General features: G+C 39.4%; 1 protein-coding gene across 2 annotated transcripts; it reads left to right on the top strand.

The window, feature by feature from the left end:
* Nucleotides 1-1,362: 1,362 nt before the first annotated feature.
* KLF5 (Kruppel like factor 5) lies at nucleotides 1,363-23,733 on the top strand. Of its 2 annotated transcripts, none has more exons than XM_033177564.1 (4): nucleotides 1,363-1,549; nucleotides 8,280-9,153; nucleotides 9,964-10,023; nucleotides 21,913-23,733. In XM_033177564.1, the coding sequence occupies exons 2-4, from the start codon at nucleotides 8,292-8,294 to the stop codon at nucleotides 22,089-22,091; spliced, it is 1,101 nt and encodes a 366-aa protein (XP_033033455.1). In that variant the 5' UTR covers nucleotides 1,363-1,549; nucleotides 8,280-8,291; the 3' UTR covers nucleotides 22,092-23,733. The 2 variants fall into 2 exon arrangements, with proteins under 2 accessions (XP_033033455.1, XP_033033454.1); XM_033177563.1 differs by lacking the exon at nucleotides 1,363-1,549 and adding an exon at nucleotides 5,214-6,007.
* The last annotated feature ends 1,593 nt before the right edge of the window (nucleotides 23,734-25,326 follow it).

Raw genomic sequence — 25,326 nt, 5'->3', positions numbered from 1 at the left:
AACCTCTGCCTCCCGGGTTCAAGTGGTTCTCCTGTCTCAGTCTCCTGAGTAGCTGGGATTACAGGCGCACATCACCATGCCCGGCTAATTTTTGTATTTTCAGTAGGGACGGGGTTTCCCCATGTTGGCCAGGCTGGTTTTGAACTCTTGACCTCAGGTGATCCACCCATGTTGGCCTCCCTTTGGGATTATAGGCGTGAGCCAACGTACCCAGCAGTGACCTATAATTTAACCATCCAATGAAGGCCACCAAAACACATCCATGTTTGGTATTTTCGTTTCATCTTTGTGGGTACATATTGATAAAACTCCTTTCTTTCACTACACATAGCATGAATGTTTTCCTGTGTCACTAAATATTCCTTAATAATATGAATTTTCCCCCTTTTTTTCCAACTACTCAACTTTTTGGTAGCATAACAGTAGCCATGGTATGGATGTATTGCTGAACTACTCCCCTACTGTTGGACACCTAACCTAGGTTATTTCCAATTTTATTTTTATTTAAATTAATTATTATTATTTGAGACAGGGTCTTGCTCTGTCACCCAGGCTGGAATGCAGTGGTGTGATCATAGCTCACAGTAACCTTGAACTTCTGGGCTCAAGTAATCCTCCTACCTCAGCCTTCCAAGTAGCTGGGACTACCTGCATACATCACCATGCCTGATTCATTTTAAACATTTTTGTAGAGATAGGGGTCTCACTATGTTGCTCAAGCTGGTCTCCAGCTCCTGCCCTCAAGCAATCCTCCCACCTTAGCCTCCCAAAGGGCTGGGATTATAGGTGTGAGCCACCATGCCTGGCCCAATTTTATATATAAAGATATATGTGTGTGTGTGTATATATATATACACACACATTCAGGTATATATATACAGGCATGGTGGCTGGCCCAAAATTATATATAAAGATATATGTGTGTGTATATATATACCTGTATGTGTGTATGGTGGGCCAGGCATGTATATATATACACACATACAGATATATATATACACACACACATATACACCTTTCCTAGAAGAGGAATTATCTATCATTTTCAAAGTTATTTACATTTTAGCCTTTTTCATACTTATTGTCAAATTGCTCTTCCCCAAAGTTGTAAAGTTTACACAAGAAGAACTCGCATTGCTCTTAGGCACAACTTTTACACACTTCATCTATAAATCAACATCTAAAAGAGTATTTCCGTGTGACCCATGCACACACAGTTCATGTGAGCATTCACAGGGTGTTCCCCACAGCCTGGTACCATTACAGCTTTTGTCATCACATGAACAGCAATTGGCTCAAAACACTGCCCATTGTGATGCTGATGATGAGACCTCCCTAATGTTCTAAAAGATTGTTTGGTATAACCACTTTAGTTCAGACCTTTCTCTTAACCTTGCCTATCATGTTTCGAGTCAAAATTTAAATACTGTACAGTTTAAGCTACAATATGCTTGGCCTATAACTTGGTTCCAGGCATTTATATTTATGTCACTTTTGTCTACTTATTATACTAACAAGGTGGAAAAAGCAATCCCAGTCTCTCCAAAAGGTAAAACTCTCCTGTTTTTTGGATATTAGTAGAGTTTTAAAATTAGGTTAGATAAATTATAGTATCCTTAGGAATAAGTGCATAAAGGGAGTTTTATGAAATATTTTAAGAAGAACATGTTTAAAAATCCAAACTGAAATATAAAATGTAATTTCTTAAGAACTGGAGGCAAGAGACATTACAAAAATAAAATATTAAGTTGTTGACTTAAGACATAATTTTAATTAATATAAATAGATGTATTTAGTCATTTAAATTGCATATTTTTTCATCACAAAAGCAATGAACAGAGCATCTTCTTTTTCATCTCGTAATCTTTTGAGTCAAAATGCTTTAAATTCCAACTAATCTCAGTTGAAGCTTCTATTTATCAGGCTATTTCCTTAATGACTTTTTTTCTGATGTGTGGCTTTAAGTGGTTGCCATTAATGAAAAAATACAAAGACTACAGATGTGAAATGTTTGAGAGGACAATAATTACAATAGTTTTAAGTTTTCACTGATACAGATTCTAACAGGGGTGGACAATCAATGACTACCAAACAGTCACTTTAGTTAAATAATCTTACCCTAGAGAAGAGTGTGCTCCCTTATAAAACTTTATTTTTCATGTTTATTCTTGTTCTTTTTCCTGTGGCCCAAGATCACTTGGCAATTTGATACTGATTTAGCAGAAATAAATATTCTATGAATATTTTTCTACTCGAAGTGAATACAGTTTTGTTGGCTGTGATACTCTATACCTCTTAATTTCGAGCTCTCTCTGACATTTCAGTTGTTTGCCAAACAACTGAATTTAGATTTGCCAAACAACTGAATTTAGATATTCCTTTTGCTGTGTCGTTGTGTGAACATTGCCCTAGTGATAGCTTCATATTTCCCTCATCTCATCATTCAGAAGCTATTTATCTATTTTTTTCCACTGCCTCCTTCAAACCCCCTCCCCCATCACTGAATGCCTGTTCAGCCCCCGCATATTCATCCGTATTTGTTCCCGTAAAGATAGTGACACTTATGGTTTATTCTAAGACTAAATCTGTGTTGCCCAGTGACTAAGGACTTAAGCATGCACACTGCTTCTATGCTTACCCTCCTACCTCACTTGAGTACTCAACATTTTTATTTCATTCCCTCAGAATCCCCTGTTTTGGCACAGTTCACTTAACACACCACTGCCAGGCCACTAATTGATTTCTGAAACCTGACATTTGTTTTTTGTTTTCTCCCATCTTCCCTAATGGTACAGCACTACTAAGCGGGAAGGAATGCAAAGAACTAGAAAGTTCAAAGTAATTGAGGATCTGTCCATTCACTCTGTCTGGCTTCATGCCAATGTAGAACCTGGAACATTTGAAAAATATTTATCAAGTTTTAACCCTTTTTACTAAGTCGATGAAACAGGTTTGCAGCTGTAGCATTTATGTTAAAAGCAACAGCAGGGAAGCTTGGTTGAACATGTTCTTTGTATGTTCAGAATCACATGGCAAATGTCTCCGAAAAGGATTACTTTCCAATTTCCGTACTATTGTACAGTGCTAAGCTAGTTATTTTCTGTGAGATTGCAGAGCAGTACATTTCAGAGAAACTATTACTTAAAAGTGGCAGCCCTATTTCATGAATCTTTATGCCTGAAATGAAATTTTAAAAGGTGCTACTGTATTGGAGCAAAAAGGAATATATTCAGTTACTATAAGAACCCCAACGCTAGCTTCATATCTATATTCATTATGAAAAGTGGAAATATGAAACAATTAACAAGACTAAAAATATTAAAAACAATATTAGTTGTGTGGTTTTTTTCTTTTTTTGCAATGAAAAAGTTTTGTAAACGAAAGCATGTTAAAAAGTGGTGTGAAATTATAGAAGCATTTCCAGTAAAATACAGGGATTTTATTGCAGTGAAAACTTAGATGGAAATACCAGGCCACTGAAGCTCTCGTAAAAAGAAAGACAAAAGGAAAGGTCTAGATAGGTTTAAAAGCACATTAAGATACAGCTACCAAATGTATTAAATCTAAGTTAGATTTAGCTTAAAGTTACAAGAGCACAAAAGTTCTATTAAGAATTATCTACATCATATTTAGGTTTGATGTTATCAGAATTAAGTAACTAAAAATCTTTCAGAGCTCAATTTTTTAAAAGAGTTACATTAAATCCCATCCTAATTCTATAATATGTTTCTAAGCTAATTAATTACATGATCGGTTTGATATTAGAGAAAAGCAAGACAGCTTTTTAAAGATGAAGGTGGACAGCATGGGGCTGTTTGGTTAGAGAAAAACTTGCAAAAGCACTTATTATATAATACTTTGGTAACATGAAAGTAGTCATCAGTCATTCTCTGAAGGCAGTGATCACAGTTATAGAAATGAATCATGTATCAACAGGAAGAGAAGGAAAAGGAGAAAAACCTAGTTTACAGCATAATTTTATGTTTTCTAATAATAAATACATTTCTTTATGTGCTTATTAATTTTCTACCCATTGAAAATGAGATCCATACCTTTGATAGATATGCTCTTTGAAGTGAACGTTTTTTTCAAAGACTTTTTTTTTTAAAGCTGTTTTACTCTGAAGCGATAAGTAGGCTGTTGTATATGTAAAACTGTCTCATGGTATATTGTGCTGTCAACATATGTACATTTGTAGTAATATCACAAGCATTTTTATTGCAGTTTATTTTTCCGCCCTCCCAATAAGCCAGATAAAATCATGTACAAGAACATTAAGGATTAAGGGAAGTGGTTTCCTTAGATGATTGCTGGCAAAAATTCACCCTCCCATTATAACAACATAGTAAATGGACGGTAATATATTTGGCTATTACCTTCCAACAAATTTGGATTCCCAGTTTTCAGTGTCTATGTGTCTATGTTTGTGGCTTTCTGGTTGTCTCTTCGTAGGAAAAGGTGCCACAATGTGAGGTAAATGTGCTAGGTTTCTGTTTTGTAAATATTAAAGTCCATTTTTTGAACATACAGTGCTAGCAAAAATAAGTCAAAGATGTAATGTCTATTTAAGTACACATTTGAGCCAGTCGTGCTTAAATTAGATTCCATGCTTCGGCTAGAATCAACATGGCTTAAATATTAGAAACTTCAAAATTCATATGGCCCAAGCCCTCCTCCCCACACACGGATAGGAGGTACAAATGTGTGGGAAAATGTCTAGCAATTGAAATCCTGAAAGAGTGGGACAAACCCAGGCTTTTATGCGAGGATTTGAAAATAACGCTTGCCATCAAATCTTTTATTCAGGCATTCTGAATTTGCCTTGTTAAATGGATACAGTCACTGCTAAAGATACATGAGACAAGAGCTGTTTTAAATTTGTTTATCACACCGCCCCTAGTTTTCTGCTAAAAAGAGGTGTATTTTGGATATTTAAAAGTACACACTCATTAGACAAATCTCTAAAAGCCTCAGCGCCCCCACCTAGCTGCCTTCTGGGTTTCAGCTTTTGAGTTTCAGGTCCTTGCACAACACCTAAGACGTGCAATACTCTTTTTCTTCCTAATCCTGGCAGAGAACAGTGAGAAGAGCTCTCCCTCCGCGTCTCCACCCTAATTCCCCCTCTTCCCAGATTCCACCCGCTCCGCTACTTCCCTCCGCCCCCAGCTTCGCCAGCCCAATCTGTCAGAGAAGTTGTGTACAAACTGCGCGGCCGCCCTGCGCGCGAAGCTCGTGGCCTGAGAGGGGTGCGGTCGGGCCGGCGGAGGCGGGGCCCTGGCTGCCTCTTTCCCTGCTCATAGGCTGGCCGCTCAGGCCCGGCCGGCCTCGGGGCCTCGGGATTCGCGGCGGCGCTGCCAATCAGGCGAGCGGGCCCCGCCCCCCCGGAGTTGGGTGAAATAGAGGCGGGCGTCAAGTGTCAGTAGTCGTGGGGCAGGTACGCGCGCTCGCAGTTCTCTCGCTGAGGTCGGCGGTGGCGGGAGCGGGCTCTGGAGAGCCTGAGAGCGCATTGGGGCGGGGCGGGAGAAAGTGGCCGCCCGTAGGACGTTGGCGTTTACGTGTGGAAGAGCGGAAGAGTTTTGCTTTTCGTGCGCGCCTTCGAAAACTGCCTGCCGCTGTCTGAGGGGTCCACCCGAAACCTCTCCCCTCCTCCGACCGCAGCCCCGCACTGAGCTCGCCGCCCCAAGCCAGGGTGGGCGAGGTGGGAAGTGCGTCCGACTCGCGCCAGGAGCCGCGCTCCCGAGTGCCCATGGCTACGCGGGTGCTGAGCATGAGCGCCCGCCTGGGACCCGTGCCCCAGCCGCCGGCGCCGCAGGACGAGCCCGTGTTCGCGCAGCTCAAGCCGGTGCTGGGCGCCGCAAATCCGGCCCGCGACGCGGCGCTCTTCCCCGGCGAGGAGCTGAAGCACGCGCACCACCGCTCGCAGGCGCAGCCCGCGCCCGCGCAGGCCCCGCAGCCGGCCCAGCAGCCCGCCGCCGGCCCGCGGCTGCCTCCCGAGGAGCTAGTCCAGGTAGGAAGAGCCGCTCCCCTCCCACCGCTGCACTCCCGGGCCCGGGCGTGTCCCGTCGCTGCGACGCGCGGGCGACAGGGGCCGCTCCAGGCTGGGGCGTGCGTCGGGGCGCACCGGAGCCGGTGCTGGGTGGGCAGCCCCGCCCTGCACGCCTGGCCGGGGCCCCGCGTTTCGCTGAGAGTAAATGAGGGGTCGGGGGTGGGAAGATGTAGGGGAATCTGCCCCGGCGGCTTGGCCTGGGCGAGATCAGAGGGAGGGAACTGGGTGCTCACGCGCACCTTAGTTGTTTTTCTTACACTTGACGGACGAAACCTTGTACCTTACGCTCAGTTTTACTTAAATTACGTCTTCACCTTTACCGCTACCCAGTGCCAAGGCATTGGAGCTACCCCCATCCCCATCGTCTCAGGTTAAGTAGAAACACCAATTGGGGTGCTGGGGAGAGGTTGCTCAAGATTTCATAGCCGGTGGCTCAACCTGCTTTAGAAGCGATCGCGGGCCGCGTTTGGAAAATAAGAGTTAGGAAAGCTAAGGTTGTGTTGGAGCGCTTATTTTTCCTTAAAAAAAAAAAAAAAAAAGACCGGGGGTTGTTGTTTTCTTCATGTGCGCGTAAATTTCCTCCCGGAGCCGCGTTGAAAGCTGGCAGTTGGCTTTTACACTTGCCCAGCAGCCGAATTAGAGCAACCGCCTGTTTCTTTCGCCCACGCAGGGAGTCATATAGCCCAGAAAAAACTTCCCGGGACTTTTAGCCTGTCCCAAGGAAAAAAAATTGGAAACATACCCACATGCAAACAGCTGGAAGAGCTAAAATCAGAAACCACTAACCGCCGCGGGAGCGCAGTGCACGAAAGGGTTTAGTTCAGTTTATTTCAAGACACTTCATTTAGTAGCCCTTTGGCGTATCGTATATTTGCTACCGAGCGCCTACTCCGTGGGGTCTGTCAGGGTCCTGCTGTGAGAGGGCAGTGGCGTTTGTCAGAGATGTGACTCAGATGATGAGAGCGTTCATTTTTATTTTTAAATCGTGCCTATCCGGGAAACCCCGTCCGGATCCACACCAAGGTCCGAGATGAAACGCATTTGAAATGAAGTAGTAGCAGAAAATGACTGTCTTATTTACCGATTAAGGTGCCAAGCTAATAGTTCTATGCGCCATTCCATCTAGTTGGTTTTCTTATCTTTCGAAATTTCCTTTTTCAGTGTTAAAAAATGTAGGCTTAAGTTATACTAGGAGAGAAGATAGCTGGAAAAGGCTTGAGGCGACTGTTGTTACAAGCTGATTTAAAAGCCTAGAAAAGAGATCATCGTTTGAAAAGTATTTGGTTATTTCAGTTTGTCAGTTTTCTGCTCTGGAGGCACAAGAAGATAAGGGATGACTGAGCTTTTTACAGAGTAGGGGGGAATGTAGCATTGGCCCACTGAGGAGGACATGATAAATGTTTTGCTGATGACTGTGCTAGGGATACAGCAGCCTCCCCACCCACGGGCTCCTTAGCAGCACTCTAGCAAGGGAGTGATTTTCCCCTAGGTAATTAAAGATCTGTTTTAGATAGGGGTATGAATAGGAACATTTCATTATCATATTAACCAATTACAGGAGCTGCTGATTAAAATCAACATTTAGATCAAATATTGAATGTGAAATTGTTTTGTTTCAGTGGATACAAGGTTTTGCTTGGAACATTGTATTTCTCATTGAACTGTAAACAAGAAAAGACACAGAAGTAACCAAAGAATTTTTTTTTATATTACTTTTGAAGTGTCTAGCCAAGCAAAGAAACTTTTGCAATATTTTAAAGGTTTGCATAGTTTTTTCTGTAAAAAAACAAAACAAAGCAAAAAACACGCTTTTTAATGTTTATGACTTAAACAGAATTGAGGTAGTTTGGCAACATTTCAATAGTGTACTCTAATTGCGAATTTCACTGTGTAATGGGGCAGGGAATCCTGCTTGTACAGGGGTGATACCTTGTTATTGCATCAGAAAGGAATGTTTTCAGTTTGCTTTCTTTTTTTTTCTTGATTTGCGTCTTTCACTTTTGGGGGTGATTGGGGGAGCAGTTTTACTAGTTACACAGTTTCATAAGGTTTTGGTCAACCAGTTATTACACAATCGACAAAATAAGCCTGATATGTTTATAAGCAACACTGAGGAGTTTGCCCTAGTACCTTACACAGGGATTGGGGGAATTTTTAGTAGGCGCCGATTGTTTATCCTTCCCGAGATGGTGAATCAGATGGATTATGCATGTTTGTATCTCTTCTTTTTTAGACAAGATGTGAAATGGAGAAGTATCTGACACCTCAGCTTCCTCCAGTTCCTATAATTCCAGAGCATAAAAAATATAGACGAGACAGTGCCTCAGTCGTAGACCAGTTCTTCACTGACACTGAAGGGTTACCTTACAGTATCAACATGAACGTCTTCCTCCCTGACATCACTCACCTGAGAACTGGCCTCTACAAATCCCAGAGACCGTGCGTAACACACATCAAGACAGAACCTGTTGCCATTTTCAGCCACCAGAGTGAAACGACTGCCCCTCCTCCGGCCCCGACCCAGGCCCTCCCTGAGTTCACCAGTATATTCAGCTCACACCAGACCGCAGCTCCAGAGGTGAACAATATTTTCATCAAACAAGAACTTCCTACACCAGATCTTCATCTTTCTGTCCCTCCCCAGCAGGGCCACCTGTACCAGCTACTGAATACACCGGATCTAGATATGCCCAGTTCTACAAACCAGACAGCAGCAATGGACACTCTTAATGTTTCTATGTCAGCTGCCATGGCAGGCCTTAACACACACACCTCTGCTGTTCCGCAGACTGCAGTGAAACAATTCCAGGGCATGCCCCCTTGCACATACACAATGCCAAGTCAGTTTCTTCCACAACAGGCCACTTATTTTCCCCCGTCACCACCAAGCTCAGAGCCTGGAAGTCCAGATAGACAAGCAGAGATGCTCCAGAATTTAACCCCACCTCCATCCTATGCTGCTACAATTGCTTCTAAACTGGCAATTCACAATCCAAATTTACCCACCACCCTGCCAGTTAACTCACAAAACATCCAACCTGTCAGATACAATAGAAGGAGTAATCCCGATTTGGAGAAACGACGCATCCACTACTGCGATTACCCTGGTATGTGCCCTTACCTGGTTGAAGCATCAGTACGTGTGTGTGTGTGTGTGTGTGTGTGTGTGTGTGTGTGTGCCTTTAAAATGGCAATTGAATAAATTGCAGTTTTTAATTCTAAATTAAGTGCCCCAGAAAGAGATTAAAGTAGGGTAGGGGAAAATAAGGTTTGGTAGTGAAGTGGAGGTTGTAGGCAGCTAGCATGATGGTAGGTACAAGACTGTCTACAGGATAGATTTAAGAATGGTTTCGATGGCATGTGAACATAAGCTCAGTTTTGAATGAGATACATGGCCCAAAGTATAAATTGAAGACAATACATGGAATATATCTGCAAGTTACTGGGAAAGCTAGTTCATGATTAATACATGACAAAATTTATTGACTTTGGTACATGATATGGCATGACGTGCTAAATGAATAAACAAATGTGGGAGTACAGAAAATTACAGTCATCTTGGATAATGGCTTAGCATCGTCAGCTCTAGAGCCATTAAAATTTTCCAAAAAACATATAGTAGCTCTTAAATTACGGAAGTACAGCACCTACTGGAATATAAACACAAATTTTCCATTTGTAGTTTGTCTTGATTATCTGCATTCTTTCCTGTTAAAGTGATACATAAAACAAATCACTTTATGCCTTTAACAGGGTGATGGGGGAGGACTCTTTCAAACTTTTCAATCTGAAGCTTCAAATAATCTCATCTAGCATGAGAGATTTCTTCTTCAAAGCCAGATTTTAAACACTGAATCATCCAATGGAAAGATTTCAAAAGGATCTCCAAAATGACATGCTGTTCTCCTTTATTTTAGGTTGCACAAAAGTTTATACAAAGTCTTCTCATTTAAAAGCTCACCTGAGGACTCACACTGGTATGTAATTTTCTTGTTAATTCTGTGAGTTGTGTAAATAGTGTAAGTGGTATTCATCCTTTTAAAAGCTAACACGTGTTTGATCTCTTCTTCTGTCAACTTTTTTTTTTTTTTTTTTTAATAAATAGCCTACCTTTTCAGCACGGGCTTGACTCAGAATTCAGTTCCATGAGAAATCTGGTTCCAGGAAGGCCGGTGATGTTCCCTCACTAAGGCTTTCTTGCCCTGTCACCACTCATAGAATTGATTACCCAAAAACGTAAACAACGATGTTTACTAGTGGATTTTAAAACTTGTAATGGCAGTGTTTTGAAGAAAAAAAAAAAACTCATTTTCTTCCATAACACATAATTTTGCTCTGAGAAAGCCGTTTTAAACTCTTAAAAATGTTCCCATAGAGCGTGTACAGCATAATTGGTGAAAACATTATCTTTAGTTTCACCTCTAGGTTAAAATATCTGTGTTTAGTATGTTTTCTGTGCTTGATGAAAGGTAGGGCTGAAATTGCAGTGTTAAAATCAGGTAGTCAGAAATGGGTTAGAAGCCCCAGCCCAAACTTGGATGTGTGAGAGACTTCATCTTTATTCTAGCTTACATTTCATTGATGTTTACTTGTGCTTCTAAGTTTAGCCCCTCTACTTTTGTATTTGCAGTCACTTTTTTTGAGACTGAGTGTTGCTCTGTCACCAGGCTGTAGTGCAGTGTTGTGATCTCAGCTCACTGCAACCCCTGCCTCCCAGGTTCCAGCGATTCTCCTGCCTCAGCCTCCTGAGCAGCTGGGATTACAGGCCCCCACCACCACGCCCAGCTGATTTTTGTATTTCTAGTAGAGATGGGGTTTCACCGTGTTGGCTAGGCTGGTCTCAAACTCCTGACCTCTCTGCCTTGGCCTCCCAAAGTGCTGGAATTACAGGCGGGAGCCACTGTGTCCAATCAGCACTTTTAAGAGCTTTTAAATTTTAAAATTATATCAGAAGCCATTTTAAGATGAAACCAGGTGGCATACTTTAAAGCCCCCAAATACTCCAAATATTTTCAAATATATAGATGGTTACTAATTGCGATTTCTTAAAAGAGCAGCCCTAAAGGAAAGAACTTACATAAAGTGACTGTTTTTTTCCCTCAATAAATACAGCCTTACCTAAAGTTCAAAGAATAAGTTTGCTAATAAAAGCAATGACCTAGCAAAATGTATTATTCCATCATTGCTATGGAAACCAAAGTATTCAACAGTTCCTTTGAATGGGTTGTTGGATTAGTGTGAGGACTTGAATCTCCCCAGGCTAGATGTTACTATGGAAATTGAGTTTTGATAAATGAAGTAGTTATCTCTAACTGCTGCATTAAAAAGTAAAAGCCTTTGAACAAAGGTCAGTGCTGAGATAGAGCCCTAAGAGGAACATGGTTGCAGACATTTTGTATGCATGTTAGGAAGCATTGCTTGATATCCCAGTGATAAACACTACTTATTAAAATCTGATGACAGTGTAGTAGATTCCAGGGCTTTCTGAGAAACTGCTTTTAAGGAAAAGACATCTTATGTATTTATCTATGAAATGAGCGGGCTGTTTTGGCCTGAGGTTTTTGCATAGAGACAAACTGATTACGTAAGAGGAAGGATCCTTCATAAGCAGCCCAAGGTAGAAATTTTTGTAGTTAAACACAAGTTAATTACGCATGTTATAAAAACTCCAACTTAAAGTTTTCAAGATACAAATGACAATTGCCAGTAAAATATTCCATATAGTAATACCAAAATTATATTATATTTTTAATTAATTATATTTTACAGAATATAAATAGAAATATAAAGACATTTGAACTGTTGCTTTTTGTCTTGGAAGTCCTTGAAACGAGAGATAGGAGGGAACACATTTTCATGGGGTTAAAGTCTCCTCATAAAAGAGCACAATTGCATATAACGATGTAATCAACTACTTATTGCAGGGATGTAGTCAAACCCATATCTGAATAGCCTTTCACCCCCTGTCAGGGTTTAGTGCCCTGAATGCTTATACCTGCGATTCAGGAACTTGACCTTCTGGCAAATATATTTAATCGTGGGTTGTCTTAACAGTGCTTGTACTAATAAAAACAGACTAAAAAGAAGGCCTGGTTTGGGTCCCTTGCATCAGCTTTTTCACCTGACCATAAACATTGTGGCCTTCAACATCTAATGAATGAGAACATGTAATCCAGTTTAATAAAGTTTTGTTTGATAGTCTTTCAAATGCCTTGGGGAGGGTTTGTAGCAGACTTGTTCATCTGGCTAAACCTGTTCTTGGGTAATCATAGAGCATTGAGGTTGTTTTCTCCTCATTTCTAGTTTCTAGACAATGCCTTTTAAAATTACCTGTTCTCTCATTGCATCCTCCCCACCCATGCCCGCCTGTTGTTTTTAAATTAATGTATCTGAAGCCAGCAAAGGTGTTTTTTCTTTTTTTCTTCCCTTTAAGGCCCAGGTGGAACAGTTAGAACAGTTTTTCTAAATTACTTCTCTTATATAATAGCTTTTTTTGGTTTTCTTTCTGTCCTCCTCCTGCCTCTTGGACCATTTATCAGAGGACTTTAAAAACCACACAACAGTTGTATTTGATGACATAAAATACTCTTTAAATGATTGCTGTTTTACAGGCAGAATGTGAAGCACCCTAGCATTTCTTTGGAAAATAATTGTAATTGCTTTAAAATGTCAAGTTACCTTATGTTTTAAAAATAATTTAAGCAATGAAAACAGCCTACATCTGAGTTTAATTACTTCTTCTGGATTTTTAGATTGTAAATGCTTCTTTAACTTGGGTTGCAAATTGAACCTAAGCAAATAATAGTCTTAACAAAACAGAACTTTTTACGTAATCTGAGATGACAGAGTAGATGATATCAGTTTCCTAAACCAGAAGTATATAGCATTCAAGTCTTCTAAGTTCATATACTTTGATTTCTTTATCAGGACATCGCATATAAATAATACAAAGTTCTATCTTCTTTGTGTGATTAGACAATACTGGAAACATAATTTGCTTCTAGAGAATAATTATATCTGTACATACATAATATAGCATAAGGCCTGTAGAAGCACCCCTTACAGATGTGGATGTTTGCATATGTTATTTGTAATATGTGTGTATACATTTATGCCTGTGGTGAGAAATAATTATGGCTGCTTCTAGGCAACAATGTCAATGAGTGGTGTATTTCCAGTTCAGAATACCTGTACCTTTAACGGCATTTAAATGAACTTTCTACTGAAATTTATATGCCTCATGATGTCTACAAGGGGTGGAACACATTGCCGTCACTCTATAAAGTTGCTCCCAAGTACCTAAGAGTCACATACTCTTTTGTCTTTATAAATCAACATGACTGATACACTGTCTATTGCAACCAGTATTACATGCTCACATACCTTACTTTTTTCTTTAATATCATAATGAATATTTAAAATAATGTCAAGTTTGCAAAGCATTGAGGCCGAAAGAAGTTAAAATCAGGAAAAAATATTGACTGTATCGTCAAACAAAAATTTGTAGAAATTTAAAAAGTTCTTTCTGGAGAAAACATTCTGAAAAAGTAAGCCATGAACTCAACGCAGAATGTTTGAAGTCCTAGTGGTTCTCTTCATGTGCGTGGATATGCACTTAACCTTAGAGAATATGCTAAAGCTGTTGGGAAATCAGGGTACGGTAACGCTTCTAGATTTTTTTTTACCCCAGTTTCAGCTATCTGGAACAGGGCAGGAAATTAGCATTTGTACAAAAAAAGTCTTTGAACAACACGCACACTTGGCTCAAGTATTCCTCAGACCCAGACTCCATGTGCTGGCTATTCTGTGTATACTAAGTGATCCCAGAGTGGTTTACCGGAGATTGACAGTGGAAAAGGACAATTTGAAACATGCCCGTAAGAGAAAATGGAAACACTGTGCATATAACATAGGAACACAAAATGGACTCTTTCTTTTTTTGTGAGATGAAGTCTCGCTCTTGTCCCCAGGCTGGAGCGCAATGGTGTGATCTCGGCTCACTGCAACCTCCACCTCCTGGGTTCAAGCGATTCTCCTGCCTCACCCTCACAAGTAGCTGGGATTACAGGTGCCTGCCACCACGCCTGGCTAATTTTTGTATTTTTAGTACAGACGGGGTTTCACCATGTTGGTCAGGCTGGTCTTGAACTCCTGAGCTAGGTGATCCACCCGCCTTGTCCTCCCAAAGTGCTGGGATTACAGGCGTGAGCCACTGTGCCTGGCTCACAAAATGGACTCTTAAAGCACTATGTTCAAGATTCCCTGTTTAGGAAAGAGTTCCACATTAAGTCCTGGAAAGACTTTTTAGTGGAAGCGTGGTTTGTAAAGGGGTTACATTCCCATTTTCTGCCTTACTGTCTTTTGCAGAAGACTTTATTGCCTACTGACATGTGTGGTAAGATGTTATTAGGTGTAGTTTATATAAATCTCTACTTGAGATTTGCTGCTGAATATATTGAGTTTCAGTTTGGGTACTAAAAAATCCTTAGGTATGAATTTCTTTTCTAGAGCCTGGCGCAGTGGCTCACACCTGTAATTCTAGCACTTGGGAGGCCGAGGCAGGTGGATCACCTGAGCTCAGGGGGGTTCGAGACCAGCCTGGCCAACATGGTGAAACCCCATCTCCACTAAAAATACAAAAATTAGCCAAACGTGGTGGCACATGCCTGTAGTCCCAGTTACTCAGGAGGCTGAGGCAAGATACTCGCTTGAACCCAGGAGGTAGAGGCTGCGGTGAGCTGAGATCATGCCGCTGCACTCCAGCCTGGGCTACAGAGTGAGACTCCATTTCAAAAAAAAAAAAAAAAAAATTTCCTTTCTAGGTCTTTGCTCCAAAGTCATTTTTCATGGAATATATTAAGTATAGCTTTTGATTTTAAAATCTCGATAATATTTGGCTGGGCCTGATGGCTCACACCTGTAATCCCAGCTCTTTGGGAGGCCGAGGCAGGTGGATCACCTGAGTTCAGGGGTTCGGGACCAGCCTGACTAACATAGTGAAACCCTGTCTCTACTAAAAATACAAAAATTAGCTGGGCATGGTGTCTCACGCCTATAATCCCAGCTACTTGGGAGGCTGATGCAGTAGACTCGTTCGAACCCAGGAGGTGGAGGTTGTGGTGAGCTGAGATCATGTCACTGCACTCCAGCCTGGACAACAGAGCGAGACTGTCTCAAAAAAATAAAATAATAATAATCGATAATATTGACAATAAAGATATTTTCATTGCAGGTACTTATTAAAAGGAACATTCAATGTTCTGAACATTAGTTACTCTTTTTTTGTGTGTATGGAACTGTGGGAACAGGGTAAAAGGCTTTTTAGGAAAACTGTATACAAAGGTTTTCACTTTGGGCCTTAATGGATGGAGATCTTACAATGTGAATCGAAAAATATATCAATAGTGGTTACATGTGTAACCTGTTTTATTGGTAGAGGTAACCCAGGCAAAAACTTTTCAGGAAGAGATTTAGGGCTCAATGATTTTTTGAGTCTCTATTTGAAAACTATTTCAGAGGAAGTATCACATTTGTGTTAGATTAGATTTTATTAAACATTCTTTTCATTCTTTTCAATTTTTTCATTTGCAGCTTTGAAATTTATTTTCTGTATTGATAATTTCAAACATAATTTTTTTTTTTTTTTTAAGTAGTAGCTTAAGAGACTTGCTGGTTCAGACCCCAGGAAAGGTATTTATGAGCATGAAAGCTCTTAGAAGCAATTTCTTTTTAATGACTCACTGGGAAGATTAAACTTTGCTTTTAGGACTTGTTCTTTCATCTGAAAAACATTTACATAGGAAATTGATTAAACATTGTTTAGAGATGATAAAGCTTATCAAAGGTTAAGAAGTATAATTTGATTCAGCAAATATTTTTTACTGGTTTTTTGGAGAATCCAAATACGAATAATCTCTTCTTGCCCTTTTATTCTTAACCTAGTGGGAAAAGATCATTCATAAATAGACCAAATAGAATTGCTGGAGTGGAGATAGAAATAATTAGTCTTGAAAGTAGAGAGTAATGTTTTTAAAAAATAGTAATACAGTCACCCAAGAATTTGGCAGATATTTTTGGTCCTATAGAATGTAGTAGCTGTTTACTTGATGACCTACATCGTTTCTGGTGAAAGATTAGAAATAATATCCTACTTTAGTACAAGTATCTCCGTAGCAGCATTCCTAGTCTGTTAGCCAGTATTATTTATATTCAAAGATCTCAAACAACAACTCTTACTAACGATAAGTTACAGTTTTAGAAGGACACAGTAGGTAACTTTTTACCAAAAAATATCTATACAGAAGAATAAATTTATTTTTGGCTACTTTATGAAAAGGTAAACCTTTACGAGTTGGGAGGAGGAGACCTACTAGTCAGGGTCACCATGTGAAGTGCAAATTAAAGGGAAGGTTATCTAGTACTCATCCCATACTGGGAAAAAATGAAAATAGAGGATTTTTCTGTTTTGCTTCCAAAAAAAAGGTGAAATTCTTCGACACTTTTTAACGTCAGTGTGAACTCCTATAATAAGAAAGTGAATCCGAGTGTTGTCTCGGTGTCAGGAGACTTGAATAATTGGTATTTCATTTCATTAACTCTATTAATGACAGGGGATAGTCTTCATAATGTTTGCTGGGAACCCTGAGGAGAAGTAGCAGTAGTTCAGGAGTCCAGAGATTCCAAACATCTGCTAGGATGTAGACTGTAAGTGTAACCCCTGACGTCGTGTTCCCACCCCATTCCCTCTTTGGGTTTGGCAGATCAGTGCTTTCTGACCCTGGGAGAAGTCCCCTCACTGCCTTTGACCAGCACTAGGGCTCTAGTATGTCTTGGCTTTCCTGAAGTCCAGTCCAGTTCTACGTAAGAAAATTTGTTTATACAGAGTTTATTTATCCCTGTGTAACTTCAGAATGGACAATAACTGATTCTGATTATTTTCTCCGGAAAAGGCTCAAAACATGGTTCTCACCTAAAAGCATATTATCAGATTACCCTCAGTGGTCCTAGGCAGGGCAAAGCCAGGCAAAGCCCTGCTGCAGGAGGGTCCACAGAAGAAGAAAAAGCTGACAGCCTCACAAGAACCTTTTATGCCTTCCCTCCTTTTCATTAATCAGAATAACTGAGTTGTTTTCAAGATGCATTAGGGAAAGTGTGGCATTACAGCAGGAATAGAAGATAGTCTTTGCCCTTGAAGAACTTTAAAAGCTAGTTAAGGAGGCAAAATACAACTATTCGAAGCCTTCCTAAAGCAGTATATGTGCAGGTGCAAATCGATAGCTCAACAGAAATGTAAGGGATGGGGATACAGAAAAGTGAAATGATCTCTCCTGGCCTGTTCAGAGGCTTTCTAGAAGGGTTGAGGTATTGGATTTTAAAGAAAGTGATAAACATGAATTGAGGAGAAAAGGAAAGGAATTTCTCTTTCATTGTTTTTGTTTTTTGTTTTTCGTTTTTGGCAATCGGCTTCCCTAGGTTGAATGGGCACAATATTGATGGTGTTATCTGGTAAATAATTAGATGCATTTACAAATGCTAATCATACTAATCTTTGATATGGACCTTCTGTTCCAAGTATAGGAAATCTGTGACAATGAGTTTTAATAGAAGGTGTTTGGATGGAAAATTACCGGCATAGATACAAAAATATGAATTAGTGAGCTAAAATCATCCTACTCTCTCTCTTTTCTTAGATATCTAAATCATTTTCCTATGAATTTCTTTAATAAGTGTTTCTTATTTTTTTCCCTTTCAGTTTTTAGAAGCAAATCTAATAGCCTGTTTCAGAGACTAAATTTCATAAGTCTCAAATGATGGGGAAAATCTAATTATTATTGAATTGCATGAAAATATTTTTCTCTTGAAATAAGAGCTCATTTTGAGCTTCAAGGACTCTTAAGTTCTAAGTGTTTAGATTAGGTTGAAATAATTTATTCTACTTTAAAAGTTTACATTGTTTAGGTTCCCAGAACAAGATACAGATTTTTAAGTTCTTTGAGGCCAGAAACTAAGTCTTATTTGTGTTTTGCAAGGCATTTAGTACAGGTTACACCTTCACTAATAAACAGTGACTTTAATTCTCATGGTATTTTAGCTTTTATCAGATATTGAGTTGTCTTTTAGTCACCAGGAAGGAAACCAATGTGCAAATTTGCTGCAATAAACTTAAAAAAAATTATCTAAAATAACTTTTAAGATAAATATTTCCATCAGTGATTTTTGTTCTTTCGTTAGAAGAATCTATGTAGAACATTTTAGGGTAAGGCCTTGGTATGAGTCTATTGAATGTGTTCAGCAGAGCAGAGAAACTTCCCATTCCATTGTGATAGGTTCAGAAGTCATTTTAAAATCTGTTCAGAGGGGGGAAAAAAGACAATTTTCAGTTTGTTGCTGAGGATTTTTACAATGGCTTACAAACATGTTCCACTAACCCACTGAAATTCAGTTACCCTGGGGGAAAGGAGCTATTGTTAGATGTTAGGTGATACCTGGAAATTGTCAATACCTGACTGAACAGTGCTCAGGACCCCGCAGGTCCCACAGAGGCTGGCTCTGCCAAGTTGTGCCCTGTGTTTCAGATCATCTGGGGTGCAAGGCCTGCTGTGATTCCATTAAGCCATTCCTTGGCTGACCTTCACAAGTGGCTTTAGAATATGGAAATAAATGTGAACAATATGTATGTGTTCCTTAAATCATTCAGAGAGAGTGTATTCGTGTTTGCTAATGGAAGATCTAAGTGGGACATGAAGGCAAAGTGGCAGACTGGGATTCTTAATGTGGAGCTCATCGTTTTGCTTCTAACTCACGGGGCTCTTGTGAGGAAGCGAGAGAATGAGAAGCACCTCGCTCTGGAGTATGTGCTCCATGGCTGCTGCCGCCTGCTCCCTTTTCCTTGTACTGGTAATGTTTCTGCTTAACATTTTTGTAAAGTATGTTAATGACTTTATCTGCATGGATAGTATGTATGTTTAACTTGAACATAGTTTTCAAAGATTAGAGATTCTAGCAAAATACTCCTGTAATTTAAAAACAGAATGACAAAACACATACTTTGAGATAAAGTTGGAGCTTGTTTTCTGTGCTGTACAAACTTGTTACTTTTTTCTTTTTGCCTTTGGAAAGTTTCACGTTAACAGCATGAGAACTTAAAAATACAGTTGATGTTGAAAGAGCTTAACTAAATATTTTAAATTGGTGGTATTGGAAAGAGATTCTGTAAAAATCCAATTAAACTTTTGAAAGCTCTATCCTGTTGAAATAGAACTTAAAGGAAGTCAGTTTGGTTTCCCAGAAGTACTGTGCATAGTGTTTCTGGCTGAGGAAGAAAGGCCCAAGTCTGCTGTTTGGCCAGAAATTGGGTACCAGCTTCCTCTATGATGTTTTACTTGAACGGTGTTGACACTTGAACAAATCCCATAGAAACTGCCCCAAGTGGGGGATAGTTGTCCTTACTTTTATGGTAAGATTTGGCCCCAGTAACTAACATTCCAGACACTGGTAGTATTCTTGGCTGAATAATCTATAGATGTGCATAAATTGAGAGCAAAACCCCCAATGTTTTAGAAACTTTAATGGCTACCGTATTTCAAGCAATCAATAAAGTAAACTTTAAAAAATACTGGTGCAGTTTATTGCTTCATAGCCAATAAAAATAGTGAACAAAAAGAGTAGTGTCCCTTGTTTCTTACATAAACTCTGAAAATTCAGTTCTGCTATTTAATTATTAAATTCAAAAGACTAGAATGATTTCTTTTAAAATTGGGAGCACTATAGGAATTTTTTTCCTTGTCTCAGACATCAGAAATAGCTTTTTCTTTCCATTAAATGACAGTAAAGTATTTAACCAATATGTTTGTTTCTGTGGTTTATTTTTCACAGGGAACAAAAACTAATAGTACTGTGTAAAATTATTTTTTGTGATGATTTACATCTATAAATGTGATACCTGTATTTACTACTGGTGTTAAAATATTTTTATATATCAAATATTTAATGTGATTGTAAGTGCGAGAACGTGATTTATACTTTGTTTCATAAAAGGCTTGAATGTCTTAGGTTAAATTTCTGGTTCGAATTTACTATGAGGGGAGGAAAAAAACTTCTAGAATTGAGATGTGCGTTTTTAAAGTGGATTGATAGGAATCAGAAAGGGAATTAAAACCAAAACTGTCTGAGTCAGAGGCAGAGGAGAGAAGAGAGGAAGTATGGCACAGCAGTTCCATACCATGGGAAATGCAGGTGAAATCTGAAGGGAAGGAAATTGGCACCACTTTCATGTGGTCTCTTTTGGCACTTTCTTCTTTGTCCCTATGGAATTTTGTCTGAGAGTCAGAGTGGTTATCAGGACAATGAAAATATTAACCACAAATTATAGAAATCTCAGTTGATGAGGACAGGGTCTTTTAAAGTTTAGACTGACTTGGTTAATCCTACAACTTCCTGAACATGATACTGCTAAATTAGGCAGAAAGGTTGTGCAGTTTCTGTTTCCTCAGAACTAAACAAGTGTTCAAAGCAACTCTGAGGTTGCTCCCTCTCAAAAGAAAACATTTTTGTAAGGGAGTTTAAGAGGTAAAAGGGTATCTGTATAAAACTCAGCAGTAAGCCAGTAATACTTTAATGTACAAACTTATCTCACAAATTCTTATCAAAAAAATAAAATTCATAGAAAATCATAAAATCATAAATGTAGGAACTGCTAGTTAATGCTCACTGAAAGAACGTTTTGGTATTTATTCCTACTGGAATACATGATCTCCAGTAGGATTCATTCACCAACTGTGAATTAAGACTACATTATGAATATTTAGTAGTTTTGAAAGTTAAACAGCTGGCAAACTATGGAGAGCATTAGGAATAATATACATTACAGGATGGGAGGGAGGAACATACCAACTCACCACTCAAGGGAAGAGAACTGTGAACGAATGGAATGGGTAGGTTGAACAATTTCAGACTTTTAGAGGTATATTACACATGTAAGCTCCATGAGGCCAGCCGTTTTTATTTTGTTAACCGTTGTATTGCAAGTATTTGGGACAGTTCCTGGCCTATAATAGATGCTTGGCGAATTGTTCATAGAATGAATTTTGGGCGCAACACTTGACAAAGGAAAACTAAATACAAGTCAACAAATGTCACAGTTGTTACAGTTGTTTCGTGGTCTGACCTTTTTACCAATGTGAAGTTATCAGTACCAGACTGTTTTGCTTCAATCTGCAAAAAGAGGGTGTGAAGGTGTGTGTGAATCTCAAAGAGTGAATGCCCTAATAGTCCATTTTGGAGGCCATGTGTTCAAGTGAACTGATTTATGAGCTGCAAGCTTCAGCCTGGCTAATTTAGAAACATCTAGTACCAGTTTCTGGTTAAGCAATTGTGGTACGTGAAATTTGTTGTATAGGTGATTCGTGCAACAGCTTCTGAATTTTTTCCTCCCTCATCCACCTTACAGCCATTAGTCCTATAATAATTTAATTTGGGTTTGTTGGTATAGAAACTGTATTTGCACAATAATGATAAAGCCACTCAGGCTCATCTAGTCATTTCCTGGATTTATGTGTGTAGGAGTACATAAAAATAAGGGCACTGATTCATTTCGCATTTGCCTAAAATTGCTTTTCTTCAATTGTTCAAAGGTACACAAAATGCTTTTTTCTTTATAAGGTAAAAAATACTTGGAGGTTATAAGAAATAACTCTTAACTAGCTTACTCTGAGTGGCTTTGATATGTATTTACTCATAATGGAATTCATGAGCTTTCCTTCCTTCGCTTGGCCAAGATTTTTTTTGTTTGAAATTCCTTCTCCAGTGTTATCTAGGATGTTTGCATTACAAGCAGGCCGCCTCACCTCCTTTGTTCGTTGTCACAGGTGAAAAGCCATACAAGTGCACCTGGGAAGGCTGCGACTGGAGGTTCGCGCGATCGGATGAGCTGACCCGCCACTACCGGAAGCACACAGGCGCCAAGCCCTTCCAGTGCGGGGTGTGCAACCGCAGTTTCTCGCGCTCCGACCACCTGGCCCTGCACATGAAGAGGCACCAGAACTGAGCGCTGCCCATGCGAACCGACCCGTTCCAGGTCCCCTGGGCTCCCTTCCAAACAACAAACCTAACTGTTCCTATATATATATATAAAAAAAAAAAAAAAGAAAACAACAAAAACTGGAAATGTATATTTTGTATATTTGAGAAAACAGGGAATACATTGTATTAATACCAAAGTGTTTGGTCATTTTAAGAATCTGGAATGCTTGCTGTAATGTATATGGCTTTATTCAAGCAGATCTCATCTCATGACAGGCAGCCACATCTCAACATGGGTAAGGGGTGGGGGTGGAGGGGAGTGTGTGCAGCATTTTTACCTAGGTACCGTCATTGAATGTGACAGTGTACAGTAAACAAATCAGTTGGCAGGCACCAGAAGAAGAATGGATTGTATGTCAAGATTTTACTTGGCATTGAGTAGTTTTTTTCAATAGTAGATAGTTCCTTAGAGGTATACAGTGTACCTGGCAATTCACAAATAGCCATTGAACAAATGTGTGGGTTTTTAAAAAATATATACATATATGAGTTGCCTATATTTGCTATTCAAAATTTTGTAAATATGCAAATCAGCTTTATAGGTTTATTACAAGTTTTTTAGGATTCTTTTGGGGAAAAGTCATAATTCTTTTGAAAAGAACCGTAAATACACTTACAGTTAGAATTTGTGGTAAGATACCTCTTAACATTACCAAAATCATTTCTTTAGAGGGAAGGAATAATCATTCAAATGAACTTTAAAAAAGCAAATTTCATGCACTGATTAAAATAGGATTATTTTAAATACAAAAGGCGTTTTATATGAATTATAAACTGAAGAGTTTAAAGATAGTTACAAAATACAAAAGTTCAACCTCTTACAATAAGCTAAACGCAATGTCATTTTTAAAAAGAAGGACTTACGATGTCGTTTTCACATATGACAATGTTGCATTTACGATGCAGTTTCATGTACTGAAACGTTGATGATGCAGTTTTCATATATCAAGATGTTCGCTCCTGCAGTACTGTTGGTTAAATGACAATTTATGTGGATTTTGCATGTAATATACAGTGAGACACAGTAATTTTATCTAAATTACAGTGCAGTTTAATCTATTAATACTGACTCAGTGTCTGCCTTTAAATATAAATGATATATTGAAAACTTAAGGAAGCAAGTGCTACATATATGCAATATAAAATAGTAATGTGATGCTGATGCTGTTAACCAAAGGGCAGAATAAATAAGCAAAATGCCAAAAGGGGTCTTAATTGAAATGAAAATTTAATTTTGTTTTTAAAATATTGTTTATCTTTATTTATTTTGTGGTAATATAGTAAGTTTTTTTAGAAGACAATTTTCATAACTTGATAAATTATAGTTTTGTTTGTTAGAAAAGTTGCTCTTAAAACATGTAAATAGATGACAAACGATGTAAATAATTTTGTAAGAGGCTTCAAAATGTTTATACGTGGAAACACACCTACATGAAAAGCATAAATTGGTTGCTGTTTTGCTTCTTTTTCCCTCTTATTTTTGTATTGTGGTCATTTCCTATGCAAATAATGGAGCAAACAGCTGTATAGTTGTAGAATTTTTTGAGAGAATGAGATGTTTATATATTAACGACATTTTTTTTGGAAAATAAAAAGTGCCTAAAAGATGTATGTTGTGCTTTTCTTCTTTACCTGCAATAAAGGGTCTGATCAGGGCAGTTAGTGAGAAATCAGTTCCACACATTTGTAGAAGAGCCACAGTGAACCCATATGTACTTAAGACAGGGATTTATTTTTTGAGACGAGTCTCGCTCTGTCACCCAGGCTTGAGTGCGGTGGCGCAATCTCGGCTCACTGCAACCTCCGCCTCCCGGGTTCAAGTGATTCTCCTGCCTTAGCCTCCCGAGTAGCTGAGATTACAGGCGTACGCCACCACGCCTGGCTAATTTTTGTATTTTTAGTAGAGACAGGGTTTCACCATATTGGCCAGTCTGGTCTTGTGAACTCCTGACCTCATGATCCACTCGTCTCAGCCTCCAAAAAGTGCTAGGATTACAGGCATGAGCCACTGCACCCAGCTGGGGAATTTATTTTTTAAATATAATTGGCATAAAGGGAGTCACAATTCACGAATCTGGCCACATAATGCACGAGACCGTCAGCATCTTTAGTTGAAAACAGCATACAGTTAACTTGCATGTCCTAGTCTGGAGATTTTGTCGTCAGAGGAAAGCAAAGCAAGAATTGGTGTAACACTTAAAAAAAAATTATAATTTGGTTTTATTCCACAGTAACAAGTACACCTAGAACCTACATCTTGGTTTCTTTTTTTTTCTTTTCTTTGAGACTATCACACAGGCTGGAGTGCAGTGGCATAATCTTGGCTCACAGCAACTTCCACCTCAGGTTCAAGGGATTGTCCCGCTTCAGCCTTCTGAGTAGCTGGGATTACAGGCACGTACCACCATGCCCAGCTAATTTTTGTATTTTTTGTAGAGATGGGATTTCACCATGTTGGCCAGGCTGGTCTCAAACTCCTGACCTCAAGTGATCCACCCTCCTTGGCCTCCCAAAGCACTGGGATTACAGACTTGAGCCACCACGCCCAGCTTAGGTCTCATTTTTATTTATTATTACTTTTAATTATACTTTAAGTTCTGGTGTACATGTGCAGAATGTGCAGATTTGTTACATAGGTATACACATGCCATGGTGGTTTGCTGCACTCATCAACCCGTCATCTACATTAGGTATTTCTCCTAATGCTCTCCTCTCCCAGCTCCCAACCCCATGACAGGCCTCAGTGTGTGATGTTCCCCTCCCTGTCTCCATGTGTTCTCATTGTTCAATTCCCACTTATGAGTGAGAACATGCAGTGTTTGGTTTTCTGTTCTTGTGTTAGTTTGCTGACAATGACGATTTCCTAGATCTTGGTTTCTAATGCCATTGTCCAATTTTTTAAAAAATGAGCTCCTTAGAGAAACAGCTGATTCTAAGACTGGAGTGGGAAACATGCAAGTCCAGAGCATCCTGTAGTGTAAGAAAGTGATATATCAGAAGGAATATAGGAAGCGATGAAAAAGAAAACCCGGCTGGATACGGTGGCTCACACCTGTAATCCCAGCACTTTGGGAGGCCAAGGCGGGCAGATCACCTGAGGTCAGGAGTTCAAGACCAGCCTGGCCAACATGGTGAAACCCCGTCTCTACTAAAAATACAAAAAGTAGGCCGGGCGCGGTGGCTCAAGCCTGTAATCCCAG

The sequence above is a fragment of the Trachypithecus francoisi genome, unplaced genomic scaffold (genome assembly GCF_009764315.1).
Source record: "Trachypithecus francoisi isolate TF-2019V2 unplaced genomic scaffold, Tfra_2.0 Lachesis_group18, whole genome shotgun sequence".
Classification (NCBI taxonomy): domain Eukaryota; kingdom Metazoa; phylum Chordata; class Mammalia; order Primates; family Cercopithecidae; genus Trachypithecus; species Trachypithecus francoisi.
This window is presented reverse-complemented; position numbering and strand designations above follow the sequence as displayed.